This window comes from Aythya ferina (assembly GCF_964211825.1).
Source record: "Aythya ferina genome assembly, chromosome: 6".
Taxonomy (NCBI): domain Eukaryota; kingdom Metazoa; phylum Chordata; class Aves; order Anseriformes; family Anatidae; genus Aythya; species Aythya ferina.
Genome location: NC_140303.1, coordinates 18,058,594 through 18,072,351, shown reverse-complemented (window position 1 = coordinate 18,072,351; position 13,758 = coordinate 18,058,594). Strand labels below are relative to the sequence as shown.

The following is a 13,758-nucleotide window of genomic DNA, read 5'->3' as shown; positions in this document are numbered from 1 at the left end:
TCAAGCTATCCATGAAGTCAGGTACCTCTTGGTGCTGGAGGCTCTGGAGCTTTGGCAATGGCCACAGGTATTTTTTCCTCACGAATAGCCTTCCTGGGCACTTCAGGCGCTTTAAAGATATTAGTAACAGTCAGTCTTATACATTGAACAGAATGATGAACAGTGAAACGTAAATGAAAGGTGCCCTCAAGAAAATAACCAAACTGGTCTCATGGTATCAACCTCATCTCTCCCTCACTTGCTCACAAAAACCCAAACAGATACAGAGTGCCTGTATTTATGTACGACTCAAGGGCGAGGTGAGAATAAGGGTACCCCTCCCTTATTACTCAGCAGCTTTCCCTCCAGCAAAGAGACACTGTCATTCTCAGCCCTGCTGGGATCTGATGGTTCTCTGGGAACAACCTCAGCCCATACCTTATCTATTGTCATTCCTCATACAGGCATTGATAAAGAGAGGAACAGAAATCCCACTGGTTTTCCTTCATCTCTATTCCTGCCCTTCTCTGTTTCCATTCTTTGTTTATACTTTCCACTTCACTGGTTTATTTTCTTATCTTGAGTAGTTCTCATCCCTCAATTCTCCTCTCACTGTGGCAACTCCCACAGCTAACATGGTTCACTGGATTTTATAACCATTCCTTCTTCACTACATTCTCTGAAAAGATCAGATATTTCTTTAAGCACTTAATATGCTATCAGTTCTTATAACTCCCTTCGTATGTGCATTTCTGAGTAACTTGTTTTGTTTTTTAAATTCTGAAAGACTCATGCTTATAATACACAGTCACTGAGGCTGTCAAAATAGCCATGGGGACATCTGCATTGTCAATTTTAGATATTGTTAGGCAATACTCTTAAAAAAAAAAAAAAAAAAAAAAGATCAAATTTTAAAAATCAAATTTTTGTGTCTGAAGATTTAGAATATGAAAGTGAAACAGTGCATTCAAAATATCTTTTGGGTTGTTCACAAAAAATACTAAATAGATTGAATTCCCAATTCACACACAGGACTTGGAAATTTCAGGTAATCATAAATGGACAGGATATCAGATTTCAGCAGTAACATTTCAGATAGTAAGAAACAGTCTTGTTTGGGTCTATGTGCAGGGCAACAAGTACCTCGAGCTGGTGCAGGTTCTGGCTTTTTTGGCACAGCTACAGGTATGGGTTCTTCCAGAACAGCCTTCTTGGGTACCTTGGGCACTTCAAAGATATCAGTATATTTTAGTTTTGTGGGCTGTACAGATGTATATGAAACAATAAGACAATCAATAACATGCGCATACAGTCTTCCCTGAGAAAGCGCTGTGCTTACACTCAGTCACCAGTTATGCTTTGCTTCACACACATGGAATGCCAAGGGTGTCAAAGATGTCATGCAGGAGATGGGAAGTCTTTGTTTAGTTTCAGTTTTTGAGGCAAGGTGAAAATGCAGAAAACACACCCCATCTTTCTAACAGCTGGTCAGAAACTCATTTATAGAATCCAACTGTACTTGAAGGTCTGTTGCATAGCATTCATGACTGTTGGCTATGGGCTTGGGTATGCTTTGATTGTCATCTTTTCATTTCTTTTTTCAATATACACTATATGCTCCTTATAGCTATTTCATGTAATATTCATTTAAAATACTTATAATATTTAAATACTCTCAACATCATCAGAGGCAAATAGCACTTCACTTGAATTATATCCTTGTGTTTTGGATGGATGGAATCTGGTGCCTGAGAAAATGTTTACTTTTCTAGACAGTATTTGGGACTTTCTAAATGTAATGAAATAGTGAAGCAGTGCATCAAATTGTTATGCATACAGGTTTTGAGTATTTCAACTTTAACATCTTTCAGCTTAGTATTCTGAGAAAATAAAGTCCTCATTTGAGAACCTTGCATATTAATTCATATCCGGTACATCTCTCACACATTTTCAGTGCTAGAGTATGACAATAAAAGATCAATTTAAAATGGGATTCATTAAAAAAATATATAAATAAATAAGACAAATACACAAACAGACAGACAGTAACAACAAAGCCACCATTCCTATGATGGTGCTCATTATGACATATACCTTTAGCAAGTGGAGCTCCTGTTTTTTTAGGTACACCATTGGAAAATTTCTCCTTTGGGACAGCCCTCTCAGGCACTTCAAAGATATTAGTGTAATTCATTTTACAATTCAAATACATTTAAACATACGTACACAGACTGAAACATAGAAGATGTGAAATCTTGTGAAATAACAATCTGTCACAAACATGCTCATTGTGATTTGTAGCAGCAAGCACAACTTAAAATCTAAGGTTCAAAATGACAAAAGAGGTTAAAATCATATTTAAGAAGATTAGGTGTGTCTACCATATATTCATGATAATATGTACCTCTGGCTGATGGAGGTTCTGATTTTTCAGGAACAGCTACAGCAATTTTCTCTTCTGGGACAGCCTTCTCAGGCATTACAGGCTCTTTAAAGATATTAGTATATTTTAGTTATTCGTATTAAGCTTTCGTGTGAGCAGTGAAACATACTATACTTGAGAGAAAGAATAGACATCCTATTCATAAAATGTACCTTTAGCTTGTGGAGCTGCTTGTTTTTTATGTATGGCAACAATCTCTGGCTTTTCAGCCGTCTTGGCCAGTGGTGGTTCAGGCTCTGGCTTCTCAGGTGCCACTTCAGGCTTCGGTTTTTGAAGAGCTATAAAATTCTTTGGTTTTCTGGGTGCCAAAATTTGTTCTGATTCCTTAGGCACCATAACAGGTTCTGGCTTGTCTTGCACTGCAACAGGCTTTGATTTTTGTGACACTGCAGTAGGCTTTGATTTTTGGAAATCTCCAACAAACTCTGTTTCTTCAGCTTTCACAACAAGCTCGGCTTTTTGGGGTGCCACAAGAAATTTTGTTTTGGGGAGCATCACAATGTGCTCTGCTTTTGGGGGTGCTGCAGCTGCCTCTGAGTCATCAGGTACCACAGTGATCTCAGGTTCCTCAGGGACCATGAATGGCTCCAATTTGGGGGGTTCCACAGTAGCCTTCTGTTTTGAGTGCATCACACCATGCTTTATTTTTTGGGGTGCCACATCAGGAATGGGTTTCTCAGGTACCACAGCAAGGTCTCGTTTCTCAGGTAAATCAACATGCTCTGTTTTTCTGGCTACCATAACAGGCTTTTGTTTTGGGGATATCACACCATGCTTTAGTTCTTGGGGTGCCATATCAAGCTTAGGTTCCTCAGGTACCACAGTAAGGTCTGTTTTCTCAGGCACCACAACACGTAATGTTTTTTGGGCTGCCACAACTGGCTCTGTTTCCTCAGGTGCTGCAACAGTTTCTGCTTTTCGGTGTGCCAAGACAGTCTCAGGCTCCTCAGATGCCACAAAACTCTCTGTTTCTTGGGGTGCCACAACAGACTTTGTAACCTCAGGTGACACAGCATGCACTGGTTTTTGGGCCACTGTCACAGGTTCTGGTTCTTGAGGTTCCACAAAGTGTTTTATTTTGGGGGGTCCTGCAATGTCCTTTGGTTTTCGTGAAACTGCAACAGGTACTTTCTTTTCTAGAACAGTTGTCTTGACCACTTCATGTACATAAAAGATATTAGTTCCAAATTAACAGTTGCTCAGACACATATACGTACTTTAAGTAAATCATAAAACATAAAAAGACAATTGGAATGGAAACATTAAAAACGTATGAGGTACCAAGCATTTATGTTAGCCTTTTTAAGGATGGAGACTACACATTTTGTCTTTTCTTCCTTCAAATACACACACATACATACCTCATGCCCCCACACATGTAAGCATGCACATGCACTGACAGTATATCTTAAGCTCTATGTAGAATTCACAACATTTACAAACAAAGTAGACAGGACAAAAGATATTAATAACTTTGCAGGTAATAAGCTGAAGACTCAAGAATCATCAGTGATGGCATCCAGCTTTTCTTGGTGGAGCTTCTGATATTTCAAGTGTATTGGTATGTTCTGTTCCTAGCTATTATAATGGATAGTTTCTCCTCTTTTACTACTGTAACTTGAAAAATATTAGTTATGGTCGTTTTCATGAACCAAAGCATGTAGTAATGGTAAGAATAATAGAATGGTAAGAATAATCCAAAACAGTAAGAAGAACTGAAGTGAAAAATGCAGGTAATTCAGACATGCTGAATTTGTCGCTATTCTTCAAAAAGACCCATGTATGCCTATTTCACGCAGATATGCAGATACATAGAACAAATACAGTCCTGTCTCTCAGAAGACAGAAGACCTGGAAAACCACAGCGTTTAAGAAAAGAGGAAAATATTGCTCTTATTATTTTTTTAATGTTGACATTTACCTTTCTCTAGTAGAGGTTTCGGTTCTTCAGGTACAGCCTCTGGTTCTGGGACAACCACAGGTTCTGGTTCTTTAGGCAAAATCTCAGGTTCTGGTGTTTTAGGAACAGGTAATTTCTTCTCTGGAACAAGCTTCCTTGACACTTCAGGTTCTTTAAAAATATTTATTTGTTTTACTTTCAGGAATTTGAAGAATTGGACTTAAAAAGGGGCTCCAAAAAGAAAATTATCAGACAACATCAAAAAAAATACCCCTCATAAATAGTCTATTTGTTTTTAATATTGCGCAACGTGCACCAATAATAGCCGTTGTTGCTAAATAAGTTATTCACAAGGAATGACAACTCAAACTGTAACACCTACAAATATTAGAATATAACAAAGAGGATAACACAGAATTAAAAAAAAAGATTATATTCAGATAAACCAATTAAAAATGTTGTGTGATTTTATCAGTACTGAAAATGTACCTTTAGGTGGTGGAGGTTCTGTTTTTTTAGGAACTTCAGTGTGTACTTTTTCTTCCGGAACCACTTTCTTGGGCACTTCAGGCACTTTAAAAAAAGTAATTTCTGTTATTTGTATGAAATTCAAACAGAGTGTCTTTAGCACTTGGGACATAAAAAGTAAAACTCAGGGACATAACAACATCAGTGGTTTTGGATGTAAATATCGACTTTTTTTGTATTCCTACAGAAAATATTCTCTGAGGTAATGGTCTTTTACGGGCTACAAATAGGTTAGCTTCTCTGTTTATCTCTCTCACACATATAAAAGGTACAATTTAAACAACAGCAACAAATATAGAACATTATAATACAAGAAAATAACCATTTATTAAAATAATACACTAATTTATTAAAATTATACACAAAGGGTTTTTCTGTCATTCATTGTTTACAGCAGTTACCTTTAGCTGGTGGAGGTTCTGGCTTCTTTGGTACTTTGACTGAAATCTCTTCTGTGACCACTTTCTTTGGTACCTCAGGCACTTGAAAAATATTAGTAACTTTTACTATAAGAATTTCATGAGCAGCATTAAAGAACAACAGCAGAATAGTGTTAGTGAGTACTCCAGTTACAAGGATTATCTTTTTCCACGTTGGAAAACAACACGTTTGTTCACTTGAAAAACCTCAGACAACAGAAGAAAATCTCCACAAGGGACTTGGGTATTGTCTTCTACGGTGTCAAAACAATAGAGTAATATTTTCCATTTTGTTTTTTATTATTTTATTTTTCTCCATAATGACAAATACCTTTAGGTGGTGGAATTTCTGTTTTTTTAGGCTCCGTGACTGGTATTTTCTTGTCTGGGACTTTCCTGGGCTCTTCATGCACTTTAAAATTAATACTTATGTTAATACAAAGAATATAAAGAAATTTAAATAGCATTAAATTAGAAAAAGAAACAAACAAAAGGACACCAAGTAGGATGAATTAGAGATAATATCCTTTACCAAATATGCGTTTTGCTCTCAATCAAGATTGATAGACATTTGAGAGTATCAAGGGGAAAAAAAGAGTCTGCTCCAAAAATGAAGTATATAAATCACAGTTTAGGAGACAGAAAAGATGGGGAAATAGTATCAAAAGATTTTATCAATGAAGGAAAACAAATTATTGTTATAGATTTATTAACGACAAGTACCTTTAGCTGGTGGTACTTCTGGCTTTTTAGGCACAGGAACTTTGATTTTCTCTTCTAGAACTACTTCCTTGGGTACTTCAGGCTCTTTGAGGACAAAAAATATTTTCAATCAGTATGTAGGATTTTACAGCTATATTCAAAACTTTGGAGTACAAACTGAAAATTAATGGAACCATTGATCTAATATGTTTATTGACTTTACATTCCTTTATGCCCCTGTAAAGTCTGAGGTAAAACCTCAGAGCCTTTTAAAGCCTTAGTCACATGCAGATCAACAAGGTGGCTGACTTAAACACATCCTTGTATTTAATCCCTATTAAATTATTTTTCCATTTAAGTCAATGACCTCCCTGGATCTGCATTCAACTAAAGGCTGCCGTTGTCCATTCTGCCTTCCTTGTGTGCATGATGATGTCATCTCTATCAATTTGTCTCTTCATGGAGGCTTTTTCCCTGTGTTAGACAACTGTATCACTGTGTATTTTGAGATTCTTAAACGCTATTTTGCAGCTAATTTTTTACTGTAAGATTTCTTCTGTAGTTCTTGAGTATTGGTCTCATCTCTGACCAGTTTCATGAGTATTTCTAACTCACTGATACACTGATATACTCACTGATTTACAGCTATCACTCAGGAAAGAGAGTTTCTAAAGCAGTAACATACAAACTGTGGCCACAGAAAATAAATATAATAGTACAACACATACAAGCAATCAAAAACTAATTCACCAAATCAGGGTAGAGTTTTTTTTCTCTTCCAAGTTTTAGTTATATGTAATGAAACATACCTTTGGCTGGCGTTGGTTCCAGTTTTTTAGGCACAGTAATAGGTAGTTTCTCTTCTGGAATTTTCTTGGGCACTTCTGGCACTTTAAAGAAAACAACATTTATTTTTGTTATATGTAAGGCATTTAAAGATGTGTGATATTAAGAAGAAAGAGTGTCACAAGAAGAATATTGTCAAGATTCATAAGATCAGACATGAAAAGAAATATGTAATGCAAAAGATTTGTATAGTACTACACAGCACTAGGAATTTTTATAAATGAGAAATGAAGGGTATTTTTTTATTTTAATGTTAACCCTTCTGCCCAAGAGAAAGAGTGTCACCTTTATGGACATATAACCTTCAGGTGGTACTCCTGTCTTTTTAAGTACAGCAAAAGGTACTTTCTCTTCTGAGACAGATTCCTTAGGTAGCTTGGAAATTTTAAAGATATGTACTTTTGAGAAATAGAAATATAAAATATGGAATACAGAGAAGTAAGACAAAACAAGTAGATGTTAAAAGACAGTCTGACAACAGTTACATGTTCAAAAAAGTCTCAGCAAAAAACAAATTGAAGTTTGAAGAACAGGTTTTTCTTCAGGGATACCTTTTGTGGGCACTTCCATCACTATAAAGATATTATTGATTTTAAATTTTATTATTTAAGTAAACATACAAATAAATAAGACTAGTAAAGAAACAGAAGAACAGGCATGTGTAACATGAGTAACACAAAACTGACATGGATTATAAACTATTAAATGAGTAGCGACGCAAGAAACACAAAATATATTATCATCAAAAGAAGACAACCTCAGATTTATTGGGCAACTAAAGTACCTTTAGATGGTGGAGGTTCTGGCCTTTTAGACATTGGTGTAGGTTCTGTTGTTTTAGGCACAGCAATAGGCACTTTTTCTTCTGAAGCATCTTTCTTAACTACTGTAGGCACTTTAAAGATATTAGTTCATTTTAAGAATTTATATAGGACAGAAAGACAAGTCATACATAAAAAAAAAAAAGACACGTAAGTAAAGAACAAAAAGAATGCACACAAATATTAGTTATACTGAACAATACATAAAGTATGAACATTATTAATTTAATTTTTTGGAGGTCATTACGTTGCAAGTTTCAGGAAAGATGATCAAGAAGATCATATACCTTTACGTGGTGGAGCCTCCTCTTCTCTATGAACAGTAGAAATGTCTTCTATGTACATTTCCTCATAAACTTCATGTACTTGAAAGATATTAGTTTAAATATTTAAATTAACTCAGAGTAATATCTTCAGACAACAAGACGATATGAAAATAACAGAGAAAATCAAATGTTCAAGCTCATCTTAAGACACACAGGTCTATTTTGTATCAACCCTCAAATTTAGTCAAATTTATAAATGAGGGAAGAAATAACCTTGTATACTACCATGATCTGACCTCTGCAGGTTGCAAGAAGAAAGATTTTTGTTATGTTCTAAACTGACCTACTTCTTGAGTGCTGAGAAATGGACTTCTCTAACTACTCTCTATCAATTTTTCAATTTGTCTGTTTCCTTGGACTGATCTCATGCAGCAGGGTCCCTTGCTTTTTGACCCTAAATCTAAACAATTTTTTCCCCTCAAGGACAACTCCAGGATATATATATATATAAATATTTATATATATATATTTATTAATTTTATACAGTGGCTGCTAACTACACTTTAGGTTATGATACGTAGAATTTTCTCAAAATCATTAAAGATATACACATGAAAACATATCTTTTATCATTCAAACCCCAGTCAGAATGTCTTGTACCTTTAAGGTGCGTAGCTTCTTTTGATGGAGCAGGAGGTATTTTTTCTTTGCGGACATCTTTCTTTGGTACTTCAGGAACTTAAAAACATTGGTTTATTTTACAAATTTGCAGTAGGAAATAAGTATTACAGTTTTGTAAAACCATAAAAAATGCTACTAGAAAAATATTAAAATATATGTTATTAAACTGTGAATACTACTTGGCAACTTAACTTCATGCATTTCTCTGGTTTTGGAACTCCTAACATTTACAGGTCTGAATTTTCTCTTCTCTGAAAGGATAATAATTTTTGTTGTTGTTGTTATCAAACAACCTTTAGGAATTTTGTCAATTCAAACATTTTTATTTTTTTGAAATTTCAAAATTACCTAAAAAAGGTAAAGCAAAACTCCAGTGAAGTTAATCAAACATTTTGTCATAGTTTTTCAACACTGGAATTGTATATTACAAATTTATGTTTCTATAAAATTATTTTGTGGGGTTTTTGAATTTTTTTTTTTTTGGAATCGAAGTCTTAACCTATCTTTATCAGAAACCCTGACATGACTGGGAAAAGTGCTTCAGGAACAAGCTCTGTAATGGCTTTTTTTTTTTTTTTTTTAATAGCAACAGAGAATGTAGTTTGGGAAATGGAATATGACAAGAAGTTAAAAAATATAAGGTTAATCCCTGGGCCTGTAATGAATTACTTGTCTAATAATTTTCTTTTATTTATTTATTTATTTATTGAGAGGGGGGAGTAGTTGTATAAATTTGTCTGTTTAAATTTTAAATTCTTGATGCAAAATGTATTAATATGTTTGAGCAGTCCCTCACACAAGCCAAAAATAAGAATTTACACAAACATACATTTGTTTTCCTGAATGATGCTCATTCATTAGTTTAACATATGAAGAAAGCTGATGAAATATTTGGATTTCTTTGTATTTGCAAAATGATTATATGTTTTTCATCTCTGATCTCCCTGTATACATGCTCTCTCCTCAGATAAATAAATTACTTTTATAATAGGAAATCAAAGGGGAGAAAACAGTATGTATATAGCACTTTATAATGCTGTTCAGAAAAATCAAGTATGAGGTACCTCTTAGTACCTCAATTTTGTGAGAATAGAAAAAAAAAAATCATTTGGAGATCGTATACCTTTAGTTGGAGGAGCTTCTTTAGGGACAGCAGCAGGTATTTTCTTAAATGGGACAGTTTTCTTTGTCACTGCAGGTTCTTCAAAGATATTACGTTTTTAAGAACATTATCATATAACAAAATGTAAGTAACAAAACAAAGAAGCAATGACAAGCACATAGTATCTAAGGAAACATTAGAATGAACACATTAAATAGCTGACTGGAGCACAGATGGAATGATGACAATGAATAACTGATTTGTAGGGTACACATCACTTTATATATTGTTTGAATAGTTGCTGTACCTTTAGCTGCTGGAGCTTCTGGTTTACAAGGAATAACAACAGGGAGTTTTTCTTCTGTTGGAAGATCTTCATAAACTTCAGGCTCTTTAAAGATATTAGTTTATTTTACAGATTTTAATATTATTTACAAGACAAAATTAGACAGACAACTTATAATGCACAGACATGTATATGGACAAAGACCTGTTTGAACATAAATATCTCATTTCAGCCTGATCATTTACCTACTATTGCTAGAAGTGATCATTCTCAATTAGTATAATACAATTTTTCAAAAATATTTCATTTTATTTTCTAGTTAGTTGTCTTAATTAATTTTGAGCTGGGATATAGATAATTAACTCCAGATGGGGAAATGGGAATCTCAATTCAAATATAATGTCCCATGTAACACGGAGAACTAAGACATACTCAGGATGGTTTTTAAGCCAACATCTACTTTAGTCCATTTTTTTGTTCTAATAGTGCTGAAGTGTTTTCCTGGATCAGAAATTTAGCTTCTCTCTTACGCTTTTTTCACCCAACAATAGGAAAGAAATGAACATCTAAAAAAATGTTAAACTATAAATGTTGGGGTTAGAAGGTCTCAAAAACATGCATAGAAATTACTTTTAAATAACTACAAAAAATACATACACTGAAAACGTCTCATGTTTTAAAAAAACAACCTAGAACGTGAATCTCTGCAGTTTACTTCTTGGTAGATATTTCACTGATGTACCTTCATACAAAGTAGGTTCATCTTCAACAATAAAGGTGGATACTTTATCTTCAAGGACAGCTCTCTTATGAACCTCAGGAACTTGAAAAGATATTATCCCTTTTTTAGTAACCTCAAAATATTTTTCAACTTGTAAAATCCCAAACAGAAATAAACCTAGAAAACTAAGGTTTTTTAATGGCCCAAATACTGTGCATTTTGATGAAAGATATACAGTCTAGAACAATGAATTATGTAGAAAATTCATTGTTTTTGCTCTAAAAGAGAATAAGCCATTTGCTTTTCTCTCTGCATCTTCATGCTGATATTTCTTTCTGGTATTTATAACAGCTTTTTTGGTTTAAACTTACTTGCTCTTGCCGTATTAATTCTCAGAATATCATGACCATTATACTTGCTTCCAACTCCCAGTTTAAATTGAATTTACAACTACATCACAAAAATAAAAGCACTGAAGCTTTTATGTACAGATGGTGTAAGTAGCAATACGTTCTCATCACATTTTCTTTCATAAATCAGTGTATTTACCATCTAGCACATGTATAGCACATATATGAAATGTTTGCCTAAGAGCATTCAATTTATCACTCAGAGCTGAATCTGCAGTTAGAGACTAGATTATATCCTTGTCATGGCCTAAAGAATTTTAGGATTCTTTTAGAAGGTGTTAGTTGGGGTAAACAATGCAAATATTTCCTTTCCGTAAAATCTCATATCAAAGGTTCTACCTTTCTTTGGTGGAACTTCTATTTCAGCTGCACGTGTAGGTTTCTTTTCTTCAGGAACAGGTCTTTTGAGAACAGCCAGCCCTTTAAGACATTGTTTGCTTTTAGGGCTTTTAAATTTCTTGGAAGAAGTTAGAAAGAAGAACAAATCTAACAAATCTAAGACAGATTGATGAAGCAACAACGGATTAAATGCTTCCTGAAAGAATATCTATGTTAATTTTGAAGATTAGACTGAAGAATAACATTAAAAACGTTTTAGTGAAAGACAGCCATAGTCTTGGATGATGGAAACTGCTTCCTTTTCACAATGACCAAAGATATTCTTTCTTTCTGAACTTCTTTCATATGTATCTTAAAGACAGAACACACATTTTTCAACCCAACTTACATATTTTCAAAAAATGACATAAACAGGCAAAAAAGACTCAATCACAAACAGCTGAAAAAGCACCATGAAGACATAAAACAGACACATGTTTCTCAACAAATAATGAGGACAAAAGACTGAAATCAGAGTTCATGATTTGTGAGGACAATGCAGAGGAAGTATATACCTTTAGCTGGTGGAATCATTTCCTTTTTAGGAACAGCAGGTTGTACTTTTTCCTTTGGAACAGGCTTCTTCACCACCGCTGGCACTTTAAAAATATTGTTGTGTTTTTAAGAATTTTTGCAGTATTAATATTATGTAAGAATAAAAGGTAAACAAGAAGCAAGCAATGCAAAGAGCCACAGAAGTTAGAAAAATACAAAATACACTGTATTGCCATTGCTATTGGGTGGTGACCTTGAAGGCCACACATCGCAGCTACTTTGCTTGGATTCACACTCATTGTTTGGCGAACATTTGAGCAGGATATGCCTTAATAATCAGGTTTTATGGACTGTCAGCTGTATTAATACCATCTGGGAATATGGTAAAGTTATCATTTCCTATCAATTAACTCCAAATCATCATGTAAAAATTAAGCCCCTTCCCACTGATTTCATTCTGTTAATTTGAATGAGAAACAGCTAAAAAAAAATGAGTGCAAGATGAGTTTCTGGCAAATTAAGTGTTCTGAAAAGAAAACTACAGAACTCTGGACTAGTACAGGAATTCTACTAACATACACTGACAATTTATATTCATGACCCTTAGCTTTTATAAAGACTGATACAGTGAACACATATTAACATCATATGTGTTCTTTCTTCACCCTAATTACATGCTTTCTTCACCCTAATTACATGCTCCAGCCTGTAATTAGGGTGAAGAAAGTCCTTGGTTTTGGGGATTTGACGGAAAACTAGATTTTAACTGACATAGACTTTGAGCTCAATGGACTTTTATTAATTTTTACATCTGCTTGTTTTCAATCATTAGATAAAAAATGTAATTTACATTCTCATGTAAACTACTAAATAGTGGAGGTCCTTCTCACAATTCCTTTGCCATCACAATGCATGTAATTTGTCTAAGTTTTGATTCATTTAAGAAGTATTTACTTATCTTTTTAGTATGTTAATCCCAGTCTTTCACTGCATTGGAAAAGAAAGTCAAGGGTCTAGTAGTCAAATCAAAATAGATTTGACTACTAGATTGAGTATTCTGAGAAGACAGAGGGCTGTGTTTTCAAATTTATCTTATAGCTTGCGTACCTTTAGCTGGAGGAGCTTCTTTTTTAGCAACTGGAACAGGTACTTTTTCTTCTGGCAGAGGTCTTTTAGGCACCTCAGGCACTTTAAGAAATATTTAATTATGGATTTTAAGTTATTTATGAGGAATTACAACAGACACAAAGACATCAAGCAGAGCAATCACTCATTTTAGAAGAATCAACTAATTTATGCAGAGACAGAAGAACAGACATTTGACTCAGATCATGAGCAACAAAAGCTAAGAAATTTCAGTGTACGTATTTCTGGTGCATTTTGGATGCAATTTCTGTTTGGCATGAGGGATCCTATGATCCTGTAATCGTAAACATGATAAGAAGTAAGGCCCTACATGAGTTTTAACATCTCTGTAACTCATTGGAGCTAAACTGGGAAAAAGAAACACATTGACATGGGAAAGTGTTGAATCCAGACTGAATCTGAACCACACCAGAAAATTATAACTTACTTTGCTTGTATCATATCTACACTAGCTCTGTCAGTCAGATGGGGAATCTTTCTATTCGACTTTGAAGGGAAGAATTCCTTAGGAAGGAGTAGGAGACAACTTTTGAATGGATGTATCATCACCAGCAGCAGACATACATGGGTGTATAAATGGGGAAATATATAATGATGGAGGCTTAAGCAGTATCTGGAAACTCAACAAACAATGA

At 34.4% G+C, this 13,758-nt stretch overlaps 1 protein-coding gene across 1 annotated transcript in view; it reads right to left on the bottom strand.

The window, feature by feature from the left end:
* The window catches only part of TTN (titin), a 243,431-nt gene that overhangs the window by 116,901 nt on the left and 112,772 nt on the right, over positions 1–13,758 (bottom strand). The window contains exons 138-156 of the mRNA XM_084523042.1: positions 13,085–13,165; positions 11,998–12,081; positions 11,444–11,524; positions 10,716–10,796; positions 9,995–10,078; positions 9,709–9,786; positions 8,565–8,642; positions 7,926–8,003; positions 7,602–7,712; positions 6,781–6,861; positions 5,993–6,076; positions 5,601–5,681; positions 5,252–5,332; positions 4,812–4,895; positions 4,344–4,493; positions 2,575–3,579; positions 2,384–2,467; positions 1,123–1,206; positions 26–109 (exon numbers count right to left, since the gene is read on the bottom strand). Coding sequence (XP_084379168.1) covers positions 26–109; positions 1,123–1,206; positions 2,384–2,467; positions 2,575–3,579; positions 4,344–4,493; positions 4,812–4,895; positions 5,252–5,332; positions 5,601–5,681; positions 5,993–6,076; positions 6,781–6,861; positions 7,602–7,712; positions 7,926–8,003; positions 8,565–8,642; positions 9,709–9,786; positions 9,995–10,078; positions 10,716–10,796; positions 11,444–11,524; positions 11,998–12,081; positions 13,085–13,165 — 2,574 coding nt within the window. The remainder of the gene's footprint in view (positions 1–25; positions 110–1,122; positions 1,207–2,383; positions 2,468–2,574; positions 3,580–4,343; positions 4,494–4,811; positions 4,896–5,251; positions 5,333–5,600; positions 5,682–5,992; positions 6,077–6,780; positions 6,862–7,601; positions 7,713–7,925; positions 8,004–8,564; positions 8,643–9,708; positions 9,787–9,994; positions 10,079–10,715; positions 10,797–11,443; positions 11,525–11,997; positions 12,082–13,084; positions 13,166–13,758) is intronic.